Consider the following 27,571-nt stretch of genomic DNA (forward strand, 5'->3'; position numbering starts at 1 on the left):
GACTCGACGGCACATAACAACAACAACAATCCATTTAAATATATGAGAATTTTTTAAACATTCACAAATACAGATTTATCAAAATTTTACAAATTCCATTTTTGTACATTATAAACACATTTTCATACTTGCATTAAGAGTCTGAGAAATCACAGAGTTTGTAAGTTTACAAGTGTCAAATAACTAAATCCATTTTCTGCAAATTAAAGTAATAAAGCTTATTTGCTAAAATGTGCTTAAGCCAAAGGGGACATTTTTAGGTCAAATTTCTACTTACCCAATCAATTTTATCCACATTCCAATACTTTTTTAAATCCCGGAACTGTATTAGCATTCCTTTCAGTCCTACAACAATAATACTTGCAAGAACACACTAAAAACAAAAATAAAAAACAAAAAACAAGTTGATGGAAAAGAGAGGAAGAGTTTTAATCCAAATTTTAAAAGATGACATATTTTTGTTTCTTTTTACTTACTCTGTTTTTTAAGTACTTTCTAGAGAAAAGCAATCACCACTTAGAAGAATAAAGTAATAATGAAACATTTTATTTAGAACTAATCTACTACCATGCAGGAAGAATATATCACCAATTCAAGAAAATCATAGGGCAAATCCCAGGATATTTTAAAAATATTAAAAAGAAACATGGTGAATTACAAGGCTAAATGTCCCTTTAACTTTAAAATAATTACTCATTGTCTTTTGTTTAAAATTTAGATGGGGGTAAAATGGAATTGTTGTGTAATCATAGGCATTCTTATAACTGATTTGAGTAATAAATATGTAGTTTTAACTCTAGCATTTTTAAAAATAAACTTGATTATTGGAAGATCCTCCAGTGGGAATGAATAATATATCTCCACTAAATGAAGAAGTACAGCAAGAAGGGATCAACACTGTCTCTCAGAAAAATTCCTCATTGCCATCAAATTACAGCTGACCCTGCAGCAGGTTTTTCGAAGCTGTAAATCATGTGGAAGGAACTTCCCCATCTCCCTTCAATGGAGGAGCTGATAGATTCAAGCCTCCTACCTTTAGGCTGCCAGTCCAATTCCTTACCCACTAGGACTACTTGAGCTCCCTATTAAAGCCAGTGTCTTACTTGTGTCACTTTGGTGCTTCAGGATTACAAGGGTCAAGATAGTGTGAGGGTTTTTGTCCCAGAACTCATGTATACAGACTCATGGAATGTCAGAGTTGAAAAATAACCCTTTAAGTAAAAATTGCCTTCAGTATATCTTCAAGTCGCTACCCTAATTCTATTAACAGCCATCTAGTGATGAGAAATTCACCATATCAAAATGTAATCCTTTAATTTAACAGTTCTGATTAAAAACTCTTTCCTGACTATTTATAACATATGGTGTAGTTACAGCTTCCAAATGAGTAAGAATAAATCTAACTTTATAATATTATTTAAATATAGAATTATTTAAATATAATATTATTTAAATATAGAATCAGAAGATAGATCATCAGGATATCCTTTCATCCCTCCCCATTTGAATGTGGCCTCTTTCCCACCATTCCCATTCAATCACTGCTCATATATATGGTTTCTATATTATTGATGACTGAGGTTGTTAATCCCCTAAGAAGTAGTTAATATACAACCATTCCCGTCAAAAATTTTTAAAAATGAAAAAATGTTACTATACCGTAGGCAGCCAGTAAAACAAAGGTCCTACCGCATAGATTACTATTAGGACGAAAACGCAAGATATTAAACAAGCCACCTGTAAAAGAGAAGACAGACAAAATAAGAAAAAAGAAACAAAAGCCTTGAACTCCTCTATTATTATTCCAAAGCTTTCGAGGGCAAAAAGAGAATTCTAGCTCATCTTCGTTAGGAGAAACAAAACGTCCGTACAGGATTGCTAAATTACATAGGTTGTCATTATTTGAATTTTGTAGCTAAAGGAAGCCAAATGTAACAGCTGACAAACTGGTGCCATCAATTAAGTCGATGAGGAGAGAAAAGTAATTCCACACAAAGAAATAGAATACCATCAACTTTTATCACCCAGGCCCAAGAAAGACTGTTTTGTTTAATAGTGAAAGAGACATTTCAATTAAAAGCTCTTTGGTCTATTCTTTCATAATCAAATCATTACACTCCTTTCTCTTTTTTTAGGAGGGGGTTGGATAAGAATTGAAAATGCCATTTTGAGTTCTTCCGTGCTGACAATAAATTTCCACAGAAGCATTGTTTACTCTTTAGAGTTCTTTCTTAGGAATGTGTCTCGTTAGGAAGTGGTTCTATGGAGCAGACTTTACAAAAGCTGAGAAGTCAGTCATATCGTGTTCGAACTAGTCCATCCTATTAACAAATGTAACTGAGAACACCTGATTCCTACAGCTATGCTCAACTTGATGGGAAAGCCTATTTCACTCAATCAAATGCTCCTGTGACTTACTAAAAATATTGAGTGAAATTATGATTCACACAAGAGGGAAGAGGGCTGTCACAAAGAGGCTCAGAAACATCATTACACAATTAGGGAAGGAAATCAAACTGACTACAATGGGTAAAATTGACAATAAATAAACAAGCAAGCAAAGTCAAGTGTTGGCAAAGGCTTGGAGCAACTGGAATTCTGAGATGTTGGGATTGCTAGTGGGAATAAAGCATGCTACAGGCTCTTTGAAAACAGTCTTAGAGTTTCTCAGAGACCTCGGGAGGTACACTTTGTATACACCTCAGTTTTACTAAACAGTAACAAAAACAAAAGACTGTATCTATGGATAAATGTTTGCTACATCTTTATTCAGAAAGAGAACCCTGGTGGGGCACTCAGTCCAAGGAAAGATGCACTTCTAACTCAAAGGCTGTGCATCTCCAGCGGTTCGGATCCACCAGCAAGCTCCAAGGGAAAAGATGACACCTCCCCCCACTGATACGTGCAGTTTCTGAAATCCAATGGAGGATCGATCACTATGAGTTGGAACCAACTCAGTGGCTATGAGTCTGAGTTTCAAGTCTTAATTAATGAACACCAATAGTATAACTCAAATGTCCATCAATAGGTGAGTGAATAAACAAATTGTGGACATCTACATAGTAAACTAGGGCACTCCAGTGGCCCTAATGGTAAAAAGCTGTGCTGTAATCTCAAAATTGGAATCTATCATTTCCTCCCCGGGAGAAAGTTGGGCAATCTCCTCCTATTCAATTAACTGCTTCTGAAAACCCATCAGAGGGTCAGCTATGGATCAGTCCTGATTCTATGGTACACAGCAACAACATACAATAGACTACCACTAAATGAAATATTCCATATCTTAATTGTACTAGTGGTTGTACAATTGCATACTATTCTAAAGTGACTTGTACACTTAAAAAGGATCAATTTTACTATATCAACATTATACGTCTATAAATCAGACATGACAAGTAAAGGGCTTGGGTGAAAAAGAAAGAAGTCTGTAAAAATTTATAAATATATATTCAGTCCAGTATTCAGTGTCCCATTGATACAGGTCTTGACTCTGGTACTATGAGGATTTATATGTGGAGGATTGGGGAGCAGAGTCCCAGTTTTTCAGTTAAGTAAGCTGCCATTTAAATGGACATCAGAATAGGCGTTCCTTGTGCACAGCATCTGAGATAAAAACATTTTATTTTCCACATATACTAGAGTTCATTGTCAGTACTCTACAACATAGAAAGAGGAAGTCATTCCTTCTCCACTCCTGCATGGGAAATAACATCTTTAGAGAACTTAATATAACTCATAAAGAAGCTTTATTTTTATTGTAGCTAGTTGGCGGAAAACAGAGAGTACCAGAGGAATGTCTATCTGTGTTCCATTGACTATGCAGAGGCATTTGACTGTGTGGATCACAACAAACTGTGCCTGACTCTGAGAAGAATGGGAATCCCAGAACACTTGATTGTGCTTATGCGAAAACTATATTGGACCCGGAAGCTGTCGTCAGAACAGAGCAAGGAAACACTGTATGGTTCAAAATTGGGAAGGGTTTGTGCCAACAATGTGTTCTATCTCCATATCTTTTCAATCTATATGCAGGACAGATTATCCAGGAGGCTGGGCTCTATAAGGAGAAGTGTGACACCAGGATTGGAAGTAGACTCTTTAACAATCTGCGGTATGCAAATGACACAACTCTGCTTAAATTGAGGAGGACCTGAAGTGCTTGTTGCACAAGGTGAAGAGACTGCAGCCTTCAGTATGGATTAAAGCTCAACATCAAGAAAACAAAGATTCTCACCATTGGGCCAATGGGCAGCATCATGATGGATGAGGAAGAGATCAAGATTGATCACAGCTTCAGTTTGCTTGGCTCTACAATCAACACCCTTGTCATTTCCAGCAGCCAGGAAATGAAAGACTAATCACACTGGGAAAGTCAGAGACCTCTTCAAAGTACTGAAGAGCAATGACATCACTCTAGAGGCTATGGGGTGATAGAAGGAGAGTTGATGACTTTGACCTTTGGTGCTGGAGAAGAGTATTGAATATACCATGGACTGCTAGGAGAACAAACAAGTTCGGCCTGCAGAGGGTGAAGTCAGGCTGCTCCCTGTAGGCAAGGATTCTGAAGCTTCATCTGACAGATTTTGGACATGTTTCAAGGAGAGACCAGTCCTTGGAGAGAGATGTCATGCTTGGGAGGGTGGAGGGACAATTCAGAAGAGGAAGACCCTCAAGGAGATGGATTGATTCAGTCACTGGGGTAATTGGGATAGGTTTGTCGGAGACAATAAGATTGGCACAGAATAGAGCAGGGATTAGGGCTGTTGTACATAAGGTCATTATGAGTTGCAGGTGACTCAACGACACGTAACAACAACAGTTGGCAACAAGTCAATTTTGAATCATGGTAGCCCCATGTGTGCAGAATAAAATTGCTCCCTGAGGTTTTATCTAAGAGTTAACTTTATGTACAAGACAATAGTTCATATTTTCGTCTGATTATATTCTCAAAGAAGTATATGTTTTATCCATTGCCTGCAAATATGACTTTGCAGGCATTAGTGTTAATGTTTTTAAGCTATTGTCAAACTGACTATAACTCAAATGAAAACATGTGACCCTATGAACAACAGATCAAAACTTGGCCCTATCCTCGTGCTGTCCACCATGCTCAAGTTGTTGCTGCAGGCATTGTGGCAAAAGGTACTTATGTATGGTTGGAGGATGAGGAGATTACTCCTTAATGATTTGTCAAAAAAATGGGAAGTAAACCAAGTACTTAATAATATCAACAGCGTTGTGGGGAATAGTAGAATGATGAAAAACTTTAAAAAGGCAGAAGCAGGTTAAAGAAAGAGAAGACAATGGTGGATAGATTAATAAGGCTTTAAAGAAGTTGGCCAAATTTTGAAGGAATAAAGGAATGAGTGTGTGTGTGTGGGGTGTGTGTGTGTGTGTGTGTGTGTTGGCAAATTTTCCCAAAGACAATTTCAGTGTTGCAGGAAACATGTCAATTGTTTTATTGTTTTTCTCTTATACCTAGCTGTACTTGCAGAAAAGCATCCCCAGATGGACTGGGAAACCAGAGGAGCCGGCAGAGAAGAGATCCAGGGACCACAAGGTGCACTGCCATAGTTAGCATTCTTTTGAGGCAAGCATGAAAGGAAGAATTTAACATATTTTTGTGCTATATTTCTAGGGAGCACCAAGACTTTAGTATCTGTTTGTGTGCTGGCACATTCTTAGGTCTTCCTTAGGCCCTCAATCTCAGGATAATTCACTTTAAGAAATTCACTGTTAAAAAAAGATTTATTTACTGTATGAGCGGCATAGAAACGTTTTTGAGCTTTCCACTGGGGCACTTGGTACTAAATGATAGTATCTTTTGTTATTTCCATTCAAACATTTTAATTTGATTTTTCTAAAGCATTCAAAGATTTTACTATCAGCTCGCCAAGCTGTTGGCAGAAGGCTGCTTCTATGTAAAATGATCCTAAATTTACAATACAATACAGCCTCACATGGGCTTCTAAGTGTTTGCAATTCAGCTTGTTGCTATGAAGATATGTTGTAAATGTAAAAATCAACACTAGGTTTTAAAACCTTCATACATAAAAAGAGAAGACTATAAACTATATCATTAGAAATTTTGGATAGCTTCCATGTTGAAATAAAATTTCTAATACCGAGTTAATTATATTATTAAAATTCATTTGATCAGCACTTTCTACTACTCTAATGTGTCTATTAGAAAATTTTAAATTACTTCCGTAGCCTATATTGTATTTCCACTTGACAATAATTCTTCTTTAAATGCTATTATCCGAAGCCTGACTTCAAGAGGAATTTTCCTGATTTTGATATCAAGTAGCAGAGAGTTCTGGTAGCTTCGTGGTAAGGACTTGTGCTGCTAACCCATAGGTATACAATTCAATCTTTACCAGCTGCTGCATGGGAGAAAGACAGGCAATCTCTTGTGCAACTAACTGCCTCTCAAAACTCACTAAAAGATCAGTGATGGGTCAATTCTAACTCAATGGTACATAGTGACAATAACAATATATTAAGGAACAATAAATATTGCTTGGATTCAACTGTCCTGTATAAAGTAAATAAAACTGACTTTTTTATCATTATTAGATCTTTCTATGTCTTGTTCATTTTTCTACAGTTATTGAAAATTTACATGCCAGGTCCTGGGATTATCACTGAGGATACAATGAAGCAAAGCAGATATGAATCTCAGTATCTCAGGAAAATTTCAGCCAAAAAAAAGAAGAGAGAGAGAACCAAAATCAATCACATAAAAATAAGTAAACAGTGACCCTCTAATGGACTCCATCTCATGGGACCCCACATATCAGAGCAGAATTATGGTCCATGAGGTCCCCAAAGGATTCCTTTTAGAATTAGATTATCAAGCATTTGTCCCAATGCACTTCTGCATGGACCTCAAGTTCTAATCTTCTGTTAAGTAGCACAGCACTTTAACCATTTTCACTATCCACTAACTCCACAACAAGTAATAATGACCAAGGATGACAGAAGAAGAATAGCTGCCTTCAAGTTGTGGTGCTGGAGAAGAGCCTTGAACATAGACTGCCAAAAAAAACACAAATATGTCTTGGAGAGGATGAAACCAGGTTTCTCCTTGGAGGCTAGGATTTTGAAGCTCCACCTCACTTACTTTGGGCATATGGCCAGGAGAGATCGGTTCTTGGAGAAGGACATCATGCTTGGAAGGGTAGACAGACAGATATCACAGGAGAGGAAGACCCTGGATGAGATGGATTGATGCAGTATCTGGGTTTGGTGTGTCAAAATTAGTGAGACTAGCTCAGTACAGGAAAGGGTTCAGAGCTGCTGTACATAGGGTTGCTATACATCGCAAGTGACTCAATGGCACATAACAGCAATAACATATTCTGACAGGTTTGGAAGAGGGAGTGGCATCCACTTCCTAAACAACATGCCTCCGGAAACTATGAACTTTGATAAATGCCAATCGTTGTAGAGGGACTTCAGGCATTTTGTTCATAGGGGTACTATGAGTAGTGCTTGACTTGAAGGCAATCAACAACAATAACAACAACTAACTCCATGATCACAATAATGAATGTATTCCATCCATCAGAGCTAAAGATTCTGGAGAAAAGGAAGATGATTGGTCTTCCTTTGTGCTCTCATTTATTATGGTGGTGTAAAATGGTGTAGCCACTATGAAAGGTGATCTAGTGCTTTCTCGAAAAAGTTGGAAAAAGACATACTATTTGATCCAGCAATTCCACTACTGGGAATATATCCTAAAGAAACCAGAACTGCCATTCAAACAGATGTGTGCACACTCATGTCTATTGCTACATTCTTCACAATAATGGAAGCAACCTAAATGCTCAGCAGCAAATGAATGGATAGAAAAACTATGGTACATTCACACTATGAATTATTATGCAGCAATGAAAAACAACGAACGCATAAAGCATTATACAACATGAGCCTGGAGGACATTATGCTGAGTGAAAAATCTTAGTCGCAGAAGGACAAATATATAACATCACGGTTATAAACTAGGGCAGAGGGGGGTGGGGTGGGCAGAGAATAGGAAAAGAGTGGAGAGATAACAAACACTACAGTAGAATAGGTGAAAGAAAGAACTGTCGGAAAGGAATATGCAAGTAGGCATTGTATACATGAAACAGTCTGGGGCAAGGGGTACATTTCTGGGTGATCAGGGGGTACGGGAAGGAAATGGGTGGGGGATGTGCAACCCAAGAAAAACTAATAAATCAGTTAAAAAAAAGAGTAGTGTTGGGAGGGAAGTTGCTGCTGTTAAGTCCTGTCAAGTACAACTCATAACAACCCTATGAATGTCAGATCTGAACCGTGTTCTTTCCTGTTCCGTCCTCATCATTTCTGACACACTTGAGAGCCCACTGCCGCATTCATCATGTCACAAAGCAGAAGGGTCAAAAAAGCTAAAGGAACAACAAACACTAGAGCAAATAGAGTGGCTTTTTTGACAAGAAAATTCAACAAAAACTAAGGACAACAAAACCATAATTCCTTCTAAGAACCGGAGCAGAACTAGGTAACCTAAAAGTTAAGAAAAATCAACTCAAGAGTGAAGCTCGAAAAAGAAGCACGCTGGGATTTGGAAGCAACATAAAGGCCTACATCAGAAGACCTATGCAAAGCCTTTTAAAAGCTTTAAACAGAAAGGAACGTAATCACATTAGCATTTTTTAAAAGATCATTTTCTCCAGAAATACCTTCCTAATGTTTCTGAGTAAGAGTCAATTGGTAAAATAATTAACAAGTTGTACAAAGTAGTTCCCACTGGTCCTTTGATTGGTTGCCATTAGCCTAGAAGTTGAAGGGCTTTTATGTTTTCTAGGATAATTTACTGGATTTAAGTTTAGTCCCGAAGAGAGATGGAGCCATATAAGGAGTTGTTTTGTGAAGTCATGCCACATAGAAAATTGGTTGCATAAATAGCCTATTTAGAAGAAAACTTTTAAGGCTTGGCTTGTCTAGTGCCTTCTTCAAACCATGTCAGTTATCAGTTACACCCACATAAACTTAACAGTTGCAGATGTTAAAGGTCTAAAATGACTACCATGGGAAAACATCTTTGATTTGGGCACATTTACATCAGATTCTTTCTCTCTGTACCCTAATGGGAATTGCTGGGAAGATTCACAAACATCTCAATAAGCAGAGCAGCATGGGAAGATTCTAATACTGAGTCTTGTTTCCCTGATCTTACATATTGTTAGATTTCTATCATTTCTTCCAAAGTCTGATGTATAGAAATATATCAAAATGCTTAGGAAAGTTCTGTCAGCCTAATCATTCAAATTTGTAGCCTCTAGGATAGAGAGGAGAATACGTACACTTCTTCTTGAGTCAATCCTTCCTGAATTTAAAAACTATCTCAAGAACAGGTTTAAGGCCTTGGACTCTAATGAACGCAGACCAGATGAACTGTGGGAGGTTATCAAGAATACCATCTATGATGAATGCAAATGGTCATTACAAAGACAGAAGTGGAAGAAAAGACCAAGATGGATGTCAGAGAAGAGTCTGAATATTGCTCTAGAGAGCCGAGAAGCCAAAGCAAAGGGAAGAAACCAGATAGTTAAGGCACTGAACAGATTTCTAAGGGAGCTTGGAAAAACAAAACAAAGCATTTTAATGAAATGTGTAAAGATCTGGAGTCAGAGAATCAAAAGGGACAGACTTGCTTGTCATTTCTTAAGCTGAAGGAACTGAAGAACAAATTCAAGCTTCAAGCTGCAAAACTTAACGATGCTACAGGCAGAATATTGAATGACCCAGGAAGCATCAAAAGAAGATGGGAAGAGTACACAGAGTGACTATACCAAAAACAATTAGCTGACATAGAAAAATGTCATGAAAGAGTATATATGACTAAGATAATGGTGATGAATGAGGAAGTTTAAGCTACTTTGAAGGAATTGGCAAAAAAAAGCAAGGCCCCAAGAATTAATGGAATACCAAATGACAAATTTTAACAAACAGATTCTGCCCTGGACATTCTCAACAAATTGTGCCAAGAAATCTAGAGGACAGCTACCTGGCCAGCTGACTGAAAGAGATTCAATTTCTTCCCATTCAAAAAAGAGTGATCTAACAAAATGTCATCAAAAAATATCACTAATATCTCACACAAACAAAATCTTGCTAAAGATTATTTAAGAATGACAGTACAGTACATCAACAGAGAACTACCAGATGTGCAGGCTGGATTTAGAAGAGGCCATGGCACTAGGAACATCATTGCCAAAGTCAGATGAATCTTGGCTGAAAGCAGAGAGGACCAGGAGAACGTCTATCTGTGCTTCATTGACTATGCATAAGCATTTGACTATGTGGATCACGACAAAGTGGCGAACTTGATCCCAAATATGTGACTGTGCTTATGTGAAACCTATACTTGGACCAAGAGGCAATCATCAGAAAAAACCGAGGAAGCACTGCAGAGTTCAAAATCTGGAAAGAAGTGCACCAGGGATGCATCCCATCTCTCCACCTCTTCAATGTATATGTGGAACAGATTATCTGAGAAGCTGATCTTTAAGAGGTGGAATGTGGCATCAGAATTTAAGGGAAATTTGTGTTATGCATATGATACAACCTTGCTCACTGAAACTGAAGACCTGATGCCTCTTCTGTAGAATGTCAGAGACTGCAGTCTTCAATAGGGACTGAATCTCAACAACAAGAAAACAAATATTCTCATTACTGGACCAATGAGCAGCACCATGATAGATGGAGAAAAGATTGAGTGTGTCAACAATTTCAGCTTGTACACGTCCATAATTATTACTCTTGGAACCAGCAGCCAGGAAATCTCTTGGCACCAAAAGCGAGGAAAATAAAAGACCTATTATGATGGGAAAGCCTGCTATCAGAGACCTCTCCAAAGTAATGAGGAGCAGAGATGTCACTTTGCAGACTTAGGTGCGCTTTGGCACCTTCTGTGCCAGAGTTGGACAACAACTAGAGAGGATAGAAGGAGAATTGATGCTTTTGAGCTGTGGTGCTGGAGAAGAGTACTGAATATACCATGGACTAAGAAAACGAACAGTTTCTTCCTGGAGAAAGTTAAACCAAGCTGCTCCTTGGAGGCAAGGATTGTGAAGCTTCATCTGATATACTTTGGGCATTTTGCAAGGAGGGACCAGTCCGTAGAGGGGGACATCATGCTTGGGAGTGTGGAGGAACAGTGCAGGAGAGGAAGACCCTCTATGAGATGGATTGATTCATTGACTAGGGTAATGAGTCAGAGACAATAAAATTGGCACAGAATAGAGCAGGATTTAGAGCTGTTGTACAAAGGGGCTCTATAAGTTGCAGGTGACTCGACAGCACATAACAACAACAACAACCATATATTTAAATCAAGGAACTCTTAGGGGCTTTGTTTGGTGCTAAGTGGGAGAAAGGTACTGTAGTCAATTTTCATGAAGGTTACAGTCTTGGAAATCCTATGGGACAGTTCTGCTCTGTCCTATAGCGCCACTGTTGTTGTGGCGTACCATAGAGTCAGAAAAATGACGCATAACTGACCCTCAGGTGGGTTTTCAGAAGCAATAAATCACATTGGAGGAGCTTGCCCATCCTTCTCCCATGGTGCAGATGGTAGATTTGAACCTCATGCTTTCAAACTGCAGTGCAGCTTCTTGCCACCATAAGCAGAATTCACTTATCAGCAATGGGTTTCGCTGTGGTTTGATGTTTAGCTCAACAAAATTCAGTATCTGAGACACCACTAGAGGGAGCTTTGATTTCGAAGGTTGCTAATATTAAAGCTGATATTTGTAAAAGAAGCGGGGGTTTTTTTCGTTTGCTTTTAGACTAATTCCGTTTCTAGAAAAATCTTTCATTAGAAAGAGAACAGTGAATTCCTCAAAACTTTTTAAGAAAAATTAAATTATTGTAAATATTTTCAAGACTTTAAAGTTCTCCCTGTTGTCTGAACACAAGAGTGAAGATCTTACAATTTTATTTTCTTTACTTAAATAAAAATCACTGTGGTAAAATATGCATGGCAAAGCACTTGGGATTTTTAAGCATACCATTCGACAACAATGATTACATTCGCCAAGTTGTGCAATCATCACCACTATCTGTTTTCAAATGTTTTTCATCATTTTAAACAGAAACTCAACACCCCTTAAGTAATGACTTCTGGTGTTCCTCTATCTTTGCCCTTGAAACAAACTCATTACTATCCAGTACCCATTGTGACTCTCCACTGGCTTTACAGGAGGGGACGTCTCCTCTTTCTCCTACAATGTGGCTGGTGGATTCAAACTATTGACCGCTCAGTTAGTAGGCCAACATGCAATGCATGCATGCACTATACAACTGAAATAAATTCATGTCTCTCCGTCTGGGTCCTTATTTTGCCTCTGCTGAACCGTCATGGTACCTGTGTCCTTGCTCCTGTGCTGTAGAGGCCAGCAGTCCTTCCCATGGCCGCAGCACTTGGTATGCAGAAGAAAAACGAAGAGATCACGTTGCTGAGGCCGTGTGCCAAAAATTCCTGAAAAATTGATAATAGAAGATTTTATCATTTCTTAATCACAATAGACAGTTTAGAGACCAGGGGTACAACTTGTCATGCAATGAATACAAATAAGCCTATTTGTATTCCATTTCTGTTCTCTCCACCATTTAGAAGTAAGGATGATAGTAAAAATAGCTAACAGAAAGTTCTTAAGATGAGCCTCTAACAGTCATGGAGTTCTTACAATGAGCCAGAAGCTGCTCTAAGACTTGGGTTCATAACAATCTGTTTATTTACACTGTGCTGCAAATTTTCTCCTCTCTTTTTTCAGACACTTGCTCCCACCACTCCATCAATGACCTCCACAATGGTAAATTAAATACTCTTAGCATGTTTGGGTGGAAAAAGCAGTATTTGAAGCAAGTGCTCACTCCTTCCTCCTTACAAATTTCATTTGGGTTCTAAGATTAGACACTATCCTGATTTCCCTCTTACCTTTTAAATTTCATTTCTGGTGCCTTCTTGTCTAACCAGTTTCAAGTATTGGTCCTTTCTATCCATGCATTAGTTAAAATTCAAAAGAATTCAAACACATTGCCACAACATCAGTGTCATCTCTTAGTTGATCCTCCAGCTGGTTTCAGAGGCTATGGGTATCTTCCAGGAGGAGAGCGCCCATCTCTCTCGTGGAGTCACACTGGTAAGTTTGAACCACCAGAAAGGGATGACTTTTGTGTTACTAGCATCACAAATACCTATAGGCTCTCCCCTCATTACTCCCTTGTTGTTGATCATATATGTCTTCAAGTTGGAACCAACCCATAGCTGACCTCCAGTGGGTTTTCAGAGGTAGTAAATCACACTGGAGGAGACTGCCCATTCTTCTCCTTCAGAGCAGCTGGTGGATTCCAACCATGTGCCTTTGGGACTGCAGTGCAGAGTCTTACCACCTGAGTTAAGCCACCTGACTTCAGAGCTCCCTTAGCTAACCAAATACAAAGTACACATTGACAACTTCAAACTATGTGTCTCCCTCCTGGACCATTCTTTCAAATACTAAACATTGAGTGACCTGCTACTCTGAATGTCCATTTGATCTCAAAGCAGTTTACCAAACATACTAAGTGAGACAATTGCTCTCTACCACATCTGACCTACGTCTCTAGATTCTTCCCCACCCCAAGTAGAAATTATTTAGGTCAAAAAAAGCCTCAGAATTCTCTTTAGTTCCTCCCTTTCTCCCCATACCCACTCACATCCATTCTAGAATCTGTCCACTCTTCATCTTTCAAATCTTGTTCCATTTTGTTTCCAGGGTTTATTGCAACAAGCCTTTCAATGATGTATCTTGCTTCTGCTGCCAGTAAACAACACAAACTCCCCCTTTCTGCAGAGAGCTGGTATTTGGGTAAGGGAATTCTAACAGTAGACGGGATACGGGGGTGGCGGGGAAACGTCAAGAAGGAAATGGGAAATTCTGAAGTTTTATTGTTTGTTTGTTAACCAAGAAGACCTCACTGAGAAGATAATATTTTAATAACTAGGATGAGTTCTTAGAAAAGGGACCAATACATGCAAATGTCCTAAGACAAACATGACTGGTGGGTTCAAGGAAAAGCAAGGGAGATACATACAGCTAATGACAGAATGGAAATGTGTAAGAAGTTTGAGAGCAAAGGAGTGGTGGCATATCACATAACTTCTTGTAGACCAAGGTGAAAAGGTTCCTTCTGAGCATGATGGAAAATCACGGGAAGGTTTTAACCAGAGGAAATATAATGATCTCCATTGTTTTCTGTGTATCCTTTGGACCTAGAAAACTCAACTCATTACCATCAATTCAGAACTGACTCACAACTGACCCTCCATTGGGTTTTCAAAGCTGAAATCACACTGAAGGATTTCCTGAGCTCTCTCCCTTGGAATGACTGGTGGACTCAGGTGACAGAGATTTGTGGCCTCTGGGTTGGCAGCACAAATCCCTATAGACTATGCCACCTGAATTGTCACTTACTCATTGCTGTTGCATCAGACTTGACTCATAGCTGATCTTCCAACAGGGTTTCAAAGGCTATAAATCACATGGGAGGAGCGTGTCCATATTTCTACCCAGAAGCAGCTGATAGAATCAAACTGCCTACTTATAGCTCAACATCAAGAAAACAAAGATTCTCACTACTGGGCCGATTGGCAGCATCATGATAGACGGTGAAGAGATTGAGATTGTTGACAGCTTCTGTTTGTTTGGCTCTATAATCAACACTCTTGGTACCAGCAGCCAGGAAATTAAAAGACAAATTGCATTGGTCTGTTGTCAGAGACCTCACCAAAGCACTGAAGAGCAATGATGTCAGTCTAGAGACTAAGATAGAGCCCATGGTCTTTGCAATTACTTGTTATGCATCAGAGAGCTAGACAATGACTAGGATGATAGAAGGAGAATCGATGCCTTTGAACTGTGGTGCTGGAGAAGAGTATTGAATATACCATGGACTGCTAGGAGAATAAACAAGTTTGTCCTAGAGAGAGTGAAGCCAGGCTGCTCCTTGGAGGCAAGGATTTTGAAGCTTCATCTGACACACTTTGAATATGTTGCAAGGCGGGATAAGTCCTTAGAGAGGGATGTCATGCTCGGGAGAGGAAGACCCTCAATGAGATGGATTGATTCAGTGACTGGGGTAATGGGTATAGATAGGTGTGTTGGAAATAAAATTGGCAAGGGATAGAGCAGGGTTTAGGGCTGTTATTTATATATAGGGTCACTATGTGTCACAGGCAACCCAATGGCACATAACAGCAACAACAACTACTTATATGCTGGCAGTGCAACTCGCTACCAGCTAAATATCTGTTGAATAATTATGCATACTTTTTGTAGGAAAAAAAAATTGAAACATGACTCAGCGTCAGAATGGGAGTGCCCAGTTGTATGATAGATAATACATCTGGCTTCTACTGAAAAGGCAGAAGGGGAGGTTCTTAGTTCCTCAGAGGAACCTGGGGGGAAAGGCCTAAGATTTTTCTTTCCAAAACTATTTAACTATAAACCTGATGGAACATTATTTTACTCCGGCACATGTGGAGTCTCCAGGAGTTGAAAATTATTCTAAAGCAACTGCTTAGCATCAGAAAAAGAATCATTCTGAAGTTGTTCATCACTCATGATCCCTGCCGTCCAGTCCTCTCTGCCAAACTCTTAGGGCTTGAAACAAAGCCAGTGGGCCTGAAACAAGATACTGGCAGAAGCAGATTCAGAAATACAAACAAAGTTATCCATATCCTTTGGCATCCAAACCATTTCACCTCATTTTATAAAAACCAAACGAATAATATTAGTGGTATGCTTACTCATTTGTACTTTAAACTCCATCGTTTTAATGGCATTTAATTGCAAATGTTTTTTTAAAAAGAGGTTTCTCTACTAATAACATATCAAAGAACATCAGGAATGGGGCTCACAAAAAAAAAAAGCATCTTGTTAACCAACCTTTTGCTTTTTATAAATAATTCAGAGATTTAAAAAAAAAAATTCTTCTCTTTTCTATTTACTCTTTTCCTATACTTTCGAAAGTAATAATTTTACACTTGTCTAATGTTTTTTAAGATCTAGGTGTATATAGATCCAATAGCATGGAAAAGATTGGGGCCACACCCCACCTGGTTGTCATCCACTGAGTACTTGAATTTCTTGGCAGATCCTTGAGCAAGAGCAAGTGAGGCCACATAGCCTACGAGCGCCACTCCAAAAGCTTCAGTGATTACAGCAGAGAGGATGTTCATGGGGGGAGCTTTAGGGGGAGGGATTCTGTGGAAAGAAAGACCATACTGAAGTCATCAGCCTTCGTGTAATTTCTGCAGCAGCTCACAGTGATTTCAACTGTGGTCATGACTCTGAAGTTTACATAGTGTAAATGAAAATGAACTACTCATCAAAAAAGCCTAGCAGCCATGCCCTTAGAAGCCCTTGTTTTCAACATTATTTAGCAGAAAGGCAAAATCACAAAGAATACCACAGGGGCAGTCCCAAGCTCTTAAATGGTATTTACGCCCAGGGAATTCAGGTTACACCGCAGAAACCCTGACTCAACAAAATGGTCTGGTTCTGAACCCAAGCGAAAGGAAGTCAAAAGCATTTCTTTCATTTGAACCTTTCCAAATATTTATTTGGCTGGCTTTGGAGACTAATTCCCCTCCCCACCCCCTTAAGCATTACAATGCTGTGCAGTCTTACAAAGACTAGTTTACTATGAACCATCAGTGTGAGTTAAGTGCTACACTTGGCACTGAATTAATAATCTTAAACATACTCTTAACTCTATTCTTATGCAGTACATTTGATTAGGCTATAAGTATGTTAAGAAAAATATTGATAAAGGCTCCATCTATCTTCTGTGGCAAAGTATGGAACCAGTTAGCAGTCTCAGAGTTTCTAAGAAATATTTAAATGTTTCTCTCCAATAATACCCAGACATTGTCTTATTGTCTTCAGAAAATGACTTCAGCCAAAGTATCATGTATTTATTCCTGACATGTCTTTTTGAGTTTTACCAAAGAAAGAAATTCCTCAGGGGCAAAGTAGGGGAAAAATCAGGGGGAAGAGAATTTATTTTCATTTTCTATCTTGTATGTTGTTGTTGTTATTGTTAGGTGCTGTCAAGTCGAGGATGACTCATAGCAATCCTATGAACAAAAGATCTGAACCTTGTTAATTCCTGACACACCAGAGCCCATTGCAGCCAGTCACTGTGTCAATCCACCTGACAATCACTGTGTCAATCTTTCTCTCCTTCGCCAACTCTCTACCCTTCCCACCATCATGTCCTTCTCCAAATAATAACCCCTCCTAGTAACATACCCAAAGTATATGAGGCAAAGCGTCATCATTCTTGCCTCCAAAGAGCATGCCGGCTGCACCCTCTCCGATACATATCTTCATTCTCTTGGCTGTCCATGGAATGTTCCATTTTCTTCTCCAACACTAAATCTCAAAGGCATTAATTATTGTTCTGTCATTCTTACTCATTGTCCCACTCTCAGATGCATAGCAAGTAATTGGAAAGACTATAGCATGAATAAAACTCTTCTTAATCCTCAAACTGACGTCATTACTCCTCAATAATTTGGAGAGGTCCCTAACCGCAGATTTTCCCAGTGCAATGTGTCTCCTTTTTTCCTGACAGCTGGTACCAATGATATCTTGTATCTTGTGTAGGCTCTGCAAACAGAATTCTTGGTTTTGGATATTAACTATTTAATTTCATTTCCCCCCAGAATGACAACTTCCTTGGAGTGACTTTCATCATTTCAACTGTATTTTAAACAACCAAACCAAAACCTCAAACTCATTGTCACTGAGTCAGAACCAACTTATAGCTGATGTGTCATGGGATTTTCAGAGGCTATAAATTGCACAGGAAGAAATTTCTCATCTTTCTACTGTGTAGTGGGTTTGAATTACCAGACCTTAGGTTTGCAGTCCAGCTCCCTAGTGAGTAGGCCACAAAAGCTCCCTGACCATCTGTATGCTGTTGTGGCTGGGCAATCACATATGACTCACAGTGACCCTCTGAACAATTGATCTGAACCCTGTCCTATCCTGTAACATCCTCATTATTTCTGATACCCTTGATCCCATTGCTGCAGTCTCTGTGTCAATTCATCTGGTTGAGGATCTTCCTCTCTTTTGTTGACCTTCTGCCTTTCCAAACGACCTTCCACCTTTCTAAGTATGATGACCCTCTCAAAGGAATAGCTTCTCCTAGCAACATGCCCAACGCACGTGAGACGAAGCTTTGTCATTTTTGTCACCTAGGGGCATTTTCGACTGCACCTTCTCCAAGACATATCTGTTCTTTTGGAAGTCCATGGGCTAGTTAGCACTCTTCTCCAGGACCACAACTCAAATGCATAAATTATTCTTTTATCATCTGTATTTATTGCACAGCTTTCAGATGCATAGCAAATGGCTTAGACTTCAAATTGACATTATTCCTCCTCAATAATTTGGAGAGGACTCTTGACAGCAGACTTGCCCAATGAAATATGTCTCATGATCTCTAGACTGCTAATTCCAAGGGTGTTGATTTTGGATCCAAATTAGATTAAATCGTTGACAACATAAATCTTTTCTGCATCTATTATGATGTTGCTTATTGGTCCAGTGGTGAGGATTTTTGTCTTCTTGATGCTGAGGTGCAATCCATTTTAAAAGTTGTAGCCTTTGCTGTTCTCCAGGAAGTGTTTTAAGCTCTCTTCAAGTTCAGCAAGCAAGGTTGTGTCATCTGCATAATGCAAGTTATTGATGAATCTTCCTCTTATCATGATCCCACATTCTTCTTCATTGTGTCTAGCTTCTCAAATTATTTGCTCCTGGTACAGATTGTATAGGTATGGAGAAAGGATGCAACCCCAGCATATACCTTTTTCTGATTTGAAACCATGCAGTTTTCCATTCCTCTTTTCAGACATTTGAGATTAGAAACCTTATCTGAAGTCACATTGTAAATGACAGAACTGTGATTCATTTTCAGTGTCATTGCCTTTCATGATTCCTTATGAGGTTGGTTGTGGAAGGCCTCTCAAAGAGAAGGTGACTTAGAATAGAAAAAGTCATAATTTTTTTACTCACTATCATTGATCCCCAAGCTAAATGGATTTGTATCATTATAGGCCTTAAGATATATAAAGTATAAAAAGTATAAAATATTCTGTCTCAAAATACAAAAGTTTGTTTCATGAAAATCAAACTTGCCTAATCACTAATGTTGCTGTTGTTGTGTATCACTGAGTAGAAACTGACCCATAGCTGAACCTCCCAGCCGGTTTTCAGAGGCAGTTAGTCAGATAGGAGGAGAATGCCCATCTTTCTGTCACAGAGAACCTGGTGGATTTGAAACAAGTACCTCTGGATTCCCAGTGAAACTACTTACCTTGGACCACTAGAGCTACTTCACAGAAAAACAAACAAACAAACAACCAAACAAACCCCATCAAAAATTGCCCAAACACATTGCCTTGGCGTCTGAATCAACTCACAGCTGACTGCCAAGCAGGTTTTAGGAACTTGTAAATTGCACAAGAGGAGATTGCCTATTTTTCTTCCACAGAAAGGCTGGCAGCTTTTAAGACTCAGAGAGGCACTTTTTGCCCTGTCAAGTTACTCGTCTCTGCCTCTCATTAAGCTTTTTCTTACTGCTCACATCTTTCTACTTCTGCACTCCTTCTTGGCATTAAAAATACCCAGGCTTGTGCATTTGCTATTTCATGTAACATTTGCCTACCTTCATTATATTTTACAAGAAGTAAAATTAATCATAATAATACATAAGGTAGGGAGAAATAGGGCAGGCTGCATGACTCAAATACAATGTCCTCCAATTTTTTTTAAAAAAAATAATATCTGTGTAAATAAATTCCAAATATTTTACCCAAAATAACTCTGGAGAAACAACAACAACAACAAGTAATTGTTGGCCTCCTTAGGAATAGGCAAACTGTCTAGGAATTAACTCTTTAGCTATGTTTGTAGTGCTGTGTTTATTCCATTTGCAATTAAAAATTAGTAAGACATTTGTCCTATCCAAGGCCTTAAAAAATGGAAATTCATATCCACCGACACCCTCAGTCCCCTGTTCTATCAAAAATAAACAAAGAAGAAAAGGAACTACATTACCCTTTTGGAATATGACCAACTACTGCTAATCCATAGGTGTGCTCCATATTGGTACAATAGCAAGCAAATGATGCAGCAACAATCTACACAGAGTCATTTAAAAAAGAAAAAAGATAATCATATTAGTGGTCTCACAAACACCTTCAAAATGTCTTTTTTTTAATTAATTTCAATGCAAACTGTCTTTAAAATAAACATTGTTAAAAGCATGTACTATGATTGTCAAGAGAAGTACAGCAGGTACACAGATTGTTTTATGAAACATTTTTAAAAATTTGAAATTTATTGTCTCAAGAAATTAAATGACATATCATAATTTTAATGTGCTCCATGTCAATACAATTATGTGTCATTTTGAAGGGAAAAAAACATAGAATGTGGGTGTGCACATATGTGTGTGTGCACACATAATCCAACCTAAAGTGTATATCTCATAACATTATTGATATATAAAACAGTACATCTTCTCTTTACGAGATCAGCTTCTCAAGAGTTTGAGACATTGCATAAATATTCCTAGGACTGTGTGGGTGATCAATGATGGTCTACAATATCCTTGAATGTATATTAGTCTTGAGCTTTTATTACTTTTAAATAAAATACACAAGAGGATGCTCTCACATGCTTGTTGCTTTTCTATCACCTTCATGAAGTCTCCACCCATCCTGGACTCTGCTATTGTGAGAGGATAGCTCAGGTCAGCTGTTTGCCAGTAGCACTCAAAAGTTCAAACTTAAAGCAATAAGTTGAGTCAGAATCGACTCCTAAGTGGCCTTCCAACAGGTTTTCAGAGACTGTGAAACACATGGGAGAGTTCCCTTCTTTCTCCCAGACAATGGGGTGGGGAGGAGGCAGATTTGAACTGCCTGCTTTTAGGTTGCTACCCCCTATCCACTAGGGCTCCAGAGCTCCCATGTTAAAAAAAAATACACCAAGCAAACACCTAAAAAATAAATTTATCACTACGTGGTAAGAAGAAAAAATAACACAATCACACTAACAAAATGTGGAACAGAGGATAGGTAGCATTTCATTCTGTTGCATATGAAGCCACTGTAAATTGAAATGAACAGCACCTGACCACACCAACATCAATTAGAGGGTTTGGTGGTTTTGTTTTGTTGTTGGTGTTGTTGTTTTCCGTATGTATATTTCTGTGCTTGATGATGATATTCCACTGGAATTACAAAGTCTATTTAACTATATGAAGAGCTATCTTTAGATAGGGAAAAAAACCCACAAACCAAAAAGGTAGTACAACCATTTAAGTTATTTCACAAAGAAGATAGTTATAACTGAAGATGCAAGCCATTTTGTTAGAATATATTCACAAATTCAAGTTACTAAGCCAAAAAATATATGGCAATTAAAGATGTAGATCAGGTCAGAAAAATATTGTAAAAGTTATAAAAGAAGATCTAGCCTAGCTACAAATACTGGATCTCTCGCAAAAATGAGTGCATATATATGTGAATGATATATATGTATATATAATATGAAAAGTAAGTCAGATCACACTAGTCAGTCTAAGAACTTTCAGCTCCTAACGGTATTTTATTAACAGAATCAGACTTCCTTTATCAGTATAGTCATAAGTCCTTCTTCAATATTTGAAGTATATGTAAGCATAGCATTGCCTTACACCTGGGTTAGAAGGAATCCTGCCTTGAGTGAGTCCAATCGCTTTAAAGATTCCCAATCTTTCCCTCCCTCCAGTGACAAGTCTTCCCACAAAATGGGAGCTGTGTGGGAACAGGGAAATATGCCCAAATTAAACCTGTAACTCTCTTTCCTGGCCATTCTGTGTGCACTCAGAGGCCTGTATGTCTCTGCTCTTCAAGTCTATTGTTCCGGAAGACACAAGAAGAAGTCAGGGTCAGAGATGATGGTAGTCAAAGTGGAACAGGTGTAGAGAATGAACATGAGAAGAGGTATCCCTCTCTGTTCGCGTGAAATCTCTTTGTGAATGTACAGACCTGGGGTAGGAGAAGGAGGGAGGAGACTAGAGATTCACCCATGTTTTGGCCGAGCTCCAAGGAACAGGAGAATTCTGTACAGGAACCTGACCTTGAAGGTCATTACTAAAGTATATTACTAAAGGCAAGAAAACGAAATTAGTGTCATTTAACATTTTCATTTATAACTTTTAAGTATGTAGTGCTTTTACTTTGGTGCTTTTTTGCCTTCGGCTTTGCAAATGTTAGAAGCAGGACTATATAAAAATGTTCTTGTATTTTGTTATAAGGATAATTTTTGTTATTTTTGCAAAAAAATAAGCAGCTATTTTATTACTACTTCAGGGGCCTTCTGCCTTATAGTTATTTTTATATTTCTAGTTTAACTAAATTGGGTAATAAAACCTCTCAAGATATAAAAAGCATTTCTTAATATCTATGTTCATTGACATAAAATGGTAAGTTTCACAGTTCTTGTTCTAAAAGCAATGGCTTATTTGAAATATACACATGCATATACTTCATACCTATAATGTAAACACATTGCAATAAATGACAAAAAAACATAATTATACATGAGTTTGTAATGGAGAAAGGGCATCCACTTCTTAGTGTTATAGAAATAAACCAAAGCTATTAAAGATAATTTCCAATGTTTTAACATAAGTTTGCATAAACCTACACGATTCCACTTCTCTGAAAGGATATTATCATAAGTGAATTTATTTCTTCATCATTGGACAGTACATGTGAAACCAGAAAGTTCATTAAAAATGAAAGGCAATTAACAAGAAAAAAATTTACTGTGATTGTGTTAACATTTCATTTTTAATTTAGTGCTTGATTTAGATAAGAATTCCCTTTGAACTGTGCCCCTCCCAACAACAACAACAAAAATCAATGTCATGAAGTCTACTCCTCATAGCAACCCATTGTTGTTTTTGTTGTTATGTGACATCAAGCCGCCTGTGACTCATAGCAACCTTGTGTACAGTATCTCTGAACCTGGCCTATCCTGAGACACCCTCACTGTCACTGACACACCTACTCCCAATACCCTAATTACTCTATCTATCTCATCCAGGGATAGAGACTCTTAAAAGTTTCTAAGGGTGTGGGGTTGTTTTTTTTCCAGTATGCTAAGCCTTACAAGCAAAGTTAATTATTGCTTTGCCAGATGCAACCACAAAAAAATAGTGTCAAGAATAATCCCTGGTCAGCAAAAGCTATGAGGATCCTTTTAATATGAGGATCCTTCTTAATATAGTTACTGTATCAGTAACTAAAGAGTAAACAAATATGCTAATCATTGATAGATGTTTGTTAATTGCTAATATTAGCATATTACAGATGTGCCACAACAATAGTTTGTCATGAACTTTTCATTGATTTCCAGATTGTGGCAGAGATCATGCGAGTTTCAGGCATCAAAACGTATCTCCACTTCAAGTCTTCAGATAATATACATTCGCTTATTTATGTAAGAAATTGCTAGCATATGAGAAATGCTGTAAAGATTGAAAACACATGCACCTCCTTTTTTAAATTACTGACTCAAAATGTTTCCTGTTCTTACATTAATGTACAGCCACGCAAATTAGCCCAACTGTAATGAGAGACAGGAGTAGCTAGCTGTAGGTTACCATAGACAATACAGTGAACATTTGAAGATTACACCAACAACTGGCAAAAGTTTGATTGTAGAATGTCTAAATGTTGATTTCATACTTACCAAAACTAAGTCGACAGGAAGGACAACTTTAATTTTCCTCTTAAACTGTTCATTCAGCTCCTTAACGAGAACAAGCACCACAATGCTCAGCAGGGATAAGAGCAGTGCTTCCAGTCGGACAGACTTGATGTTTTCAAAGACATACGCATAAATCTACGGGGATGAGGGGAAATACAAACACAGTTCACGGTCATCTACAATGAACCAACATCAAGGTCTGTCCCCAGATAAACTCAGTGATGGTTTCCAAAAATATCTTACTCATTACAGGAGGGAAGGACAGTTCTGACAAAGAACACATTTATATATATTAACTGCACATGCAAAATTGGCTTTCCCATCAAATTTAGGGTTTGCACTTCTCTACGCAAAGCATGGAAGCCATCATTAAGAAACCAAACAACACATTTCATTGGGCAAATCTGCTGTCCAGGACATCTTTAAAGAGCTAATGGGCAAGGACTATCTCTTTACAGACTAAGATGTGGTTAACTCAAACCATGATCTTTTCAATCGAACCTACATGCATGTGAAAGCTGGACAACGAATCATGGAGATTTGAAAAGAATAAATGGCTTTGAAGCATGTGGTTGGCAAAGAATATTGAGTATATCATGAACTGCCTAAACAACAAACAAATCTGTCTTGGAGAAAGCATAGCCACTTGCTCCTTAGAGGCAATGGATATTCCCACACACACACACACATACTTTGGGCATAAATGTCAGTCCTAGGACTCTCATACAATATTGGTGGGATTGTAAATGGTACAACCACTCTGGAAGGAAATTTGGCATTTTCTCAAAAAGCTGACAATAGAAACTCTATATGACCCAGCTACTCAATTACGAGGAATATACCCCAAGGAAATTACAACTGAGACACTAACGGAGGTCTGTACACCTGTGTTCATGTCAGCATTACTCACCATCACAAGAACATGGAAAACAGCCCGAATGTCCAACCACAACTGAATGGATTGAGAATTGTGGTAGATTCACACAATGGAATACTATGCAGCACTCAGGAGCAATGATTTAAATATTACATAACTTGAGAGAGACTACAGAGCATTATGTTGAGTGATTTGTCTCACAGGGACAAATCCTGCATGAGACCATTCTTGTAAAAATAGAATAATAACTAGTAAAACATGGATGGGGACCCACAAGGGAGGAGATGGTAGTAGAGGGGTGAGGATGGAGGGAAGTAATAATAGGGTTGCACAATTTGGAAGGTAGGAGGAGGAAATGAAGGAAAAGATCAGATGGGGATCTGAAAGACAGGGTTGTTGTTGTTGTTGTTATGTGCTGTCAAGTTGCTTGTAACTTACAACCACCCTATGCACAATGCTCTGTACCATGCTCTATCCTGAGACAACCTTATTGTCTCTGACACACCTACTCCCATTACCCCAGTGACTGAATCAATCCATCTCACCGAGGGTCTTCCTCTCCTGCATTGTCCCTCCACCCTCCCAAGCATGATGCCCCTCTCAAAGGGCTGAGCTCTCCTTGCAACATGTCCAAAGTATGTCAGACAGAGCTTCAGAATCCTTGCCTCCAAGGAGCAGATTGGTTTCACCCTTCCCAGGATGAACCTATTTGTTCTCCTAGCAGTCCATGGTATATTCAACACTCTGGGGCATAGTCCAATGGTGAATAATTTTATAAAGCATAATGCATGGGAATGATTGTATAAAACACATGTGAATGAAAAATAACAATGTATACAAACTTTGCAAGCAAACCAATATAAAAGAAAAATAATAAAATGTAAAAAAAGACAAGTTAGTCCTAGGGAAAGGATATCATGCTGGGAAAAGTGAAGAGTCAGCAAAAGAAGGGAAGAAACTCAATGAAAAGGCTTGGCAAAATGACCACAACAATGGGCTGACGGTTCTGAAGATGCTCTACGTTTGGGTCACAATGAAAGGGTGCTAGAAACATAACCGGTGCACTATAGCAGAAAATACACAATTTTTGGTTGTACAACTTTTGGACAAAAATTAGTCAAAATAATGTATAACCAAGAAAAGAAGAAGCTCTAGCTACCCAACGAAAAAGATCATTTAACCTTTTGACTGTTATTTTCTCAGTTATTGATTGTGGATCTAAGTGTGAAAAAATCCTTGAACTTCTGCCTTTTCTACATGGGTCATGAGACTGCCCATTGGTCCAGCTGTGATGTGTCGGATTTTGGTTTTGGTTTTTTTATTTTGGTTTCTGAATGTTGAGGTTAATTTACACTGAAAGAACCCAGGATAAAAGGCTCAAAGCAACTCTATAGGGAATAGAGGCAAAGAAGATGCCAGGGACATTTTTGTCCAATCATATACTTTTCTGATGCTTTATCAAGACCCATGGATAAAAAACAAAGATTATCCAGATGATATATCTGAAAAGAAGTCAAACAAGCATTTTGAGCTTTATTTCTTCTGTTTATTGCTCCCTCTCTCCACAACTGAAAGTATGTCATGATGATGCCTGTACAAGAAAGGGGTACGAGAATATGCCAAACCCCGAAGCCAGACCAAATTTGCTGTCATGTGCATTTCAAGAACATGTGTTTGCAGTAATAAGAATGACCACCCAGGAATGAAAGGAATGAGAAACCCCCCTGAGGTTAATTGTCTGTCTGGATTAAACTATAACTTTGTAGAGCAAAGCATGTCTCACAAGATGTTCCAGGAGAACTTGGGAGTGGGGACAGACGCTCATTACGGTCGACATCAGGAGACAATAGAAAGATGGGCTGGTGAGGAGTGTGGCTCTAATGACTATCATTTGGACCTACTTAGACAAGTCATAAGCAAAGATCAACTCAACGAGATGGGTGGTATATGGAGATCAAGATAGAGGAGGATAAAGGATTGATGAACACATTTGTATATGTTCATTTAATGGAGTCTCAGCATCCTAGGTACACATTAAATTTCTCATTTCTGGTATAGATCCAGTCGTCTGAGTTAGCTAATATATACTAATAGACAGTGAATAAAAATACCTGTTGGGGATGGTCATTAATTAATTCGCTTCTGAAAAAAGCAAAAGCAAAAAAACTGTGTGTATATATATACACACACACGTGTGTGTGTGTGTATAGAGAGAGAGAGAGAAGCCTAGTGGCAAGAAGGTACACTGCAATCCCTAAGACACGTGGTTCAAGGTCACCAGCTCCTCCTCCATGGGAGAAGGATGGATACTCTCCTCCCATGCAATTAAATGCCTCTGTTAATAGGAAAACCCACTGGAGGGTCAGCTATGGATCAGTTCAGACTCTATGGTACACAAGAGCAAGAACACATGGATATATAAGTAAGAAAGCTTTTAATATATATCTATAAATTTATTTAATAAAATAAGAGCTTGGCTCATTTTGATACTATAATATCAGTTCTTTAAAATGACCATTTATTAAAATTAGATATGACATATAAAATACTTCCAGCAATGCATAAATCCTTTTTGAGATGTTTCAAAGAATGAAATATGTACTGGACCTGTTTAACTCCATATTATATTTTTTAATAGGTGAGGTTTCCCTGAAACACTTAAAGGATGTTTAGATATGTACATTTAATTTCATGAGCTTTTTAGCTGATTTGACAACACAATATGTCTTGATCTTTTTTTTCTACTGATGAACTTCCAATTCCTAGAACTGAAGTTGAAACGCAGCAGATTGTCAGTGTATTTGGAATGAGTAACTGGTCTAACGAGGTAATACTAATAATA

The 27,571-nt window shown here is 38.3% G+C and overlaps 1 protein-coding gene across 1 annotated transcript in view; it reads right to left on the reverse strand.

The window, feature by feature from the left end:
- SLC26A7 (solute carrier family 26 (anion exchanger), member 7) overlaps positions 1–27,571 on the reverse strand; it is a 166,457-nt gene that overhangs the window by 46,322 nt on the left and 92,564 nt on the right. The window contains exons 6-11 of the mRNA XM_006884596.1: positions 23,835–23,987; positions 20,148–20,230; positions 16,133–16,280; positions 12,398–12,511; positions 1,660–1,737; positions 278–373 (exon numbers count right to left, since the gene is read on the reverse strand). Of these exons, the coding sequence (XP_006884658.1) occupies positions 278–373; positions 1,660–1,737; positions 12,398–12,511; positions 16,133–16,280; positions 20,148–20,230; positions 23,835–23,987 (672 nt within the window). The remainder of the gene's footprint in view (positions 1–277; positions 374–1,659; positions 1,738–12,397; positions 12,512–16,132; positions 16,281–20,147; positions 20,231–23,834; positions 23,988–27,571) is intronic.

Source organism: Elephantulus edwardii, unplaced genomic scaffold, assembly GCF_000299155.1.
Source record: "Elephantulus edwardii isolate Elephantulus edwardi_28Jun2011 unplaced genomic scaffold, EleEdw1.0 scaffold00036, whole genome shotgun sequence".
Taxonomy (NCBI): domain Eukaryota; kingdom Metazoa; phylum Chordata; class Mammalia; order Macroscelidea; family Macroscelididae; genus Elephantulus; species Elephantulus edwardii.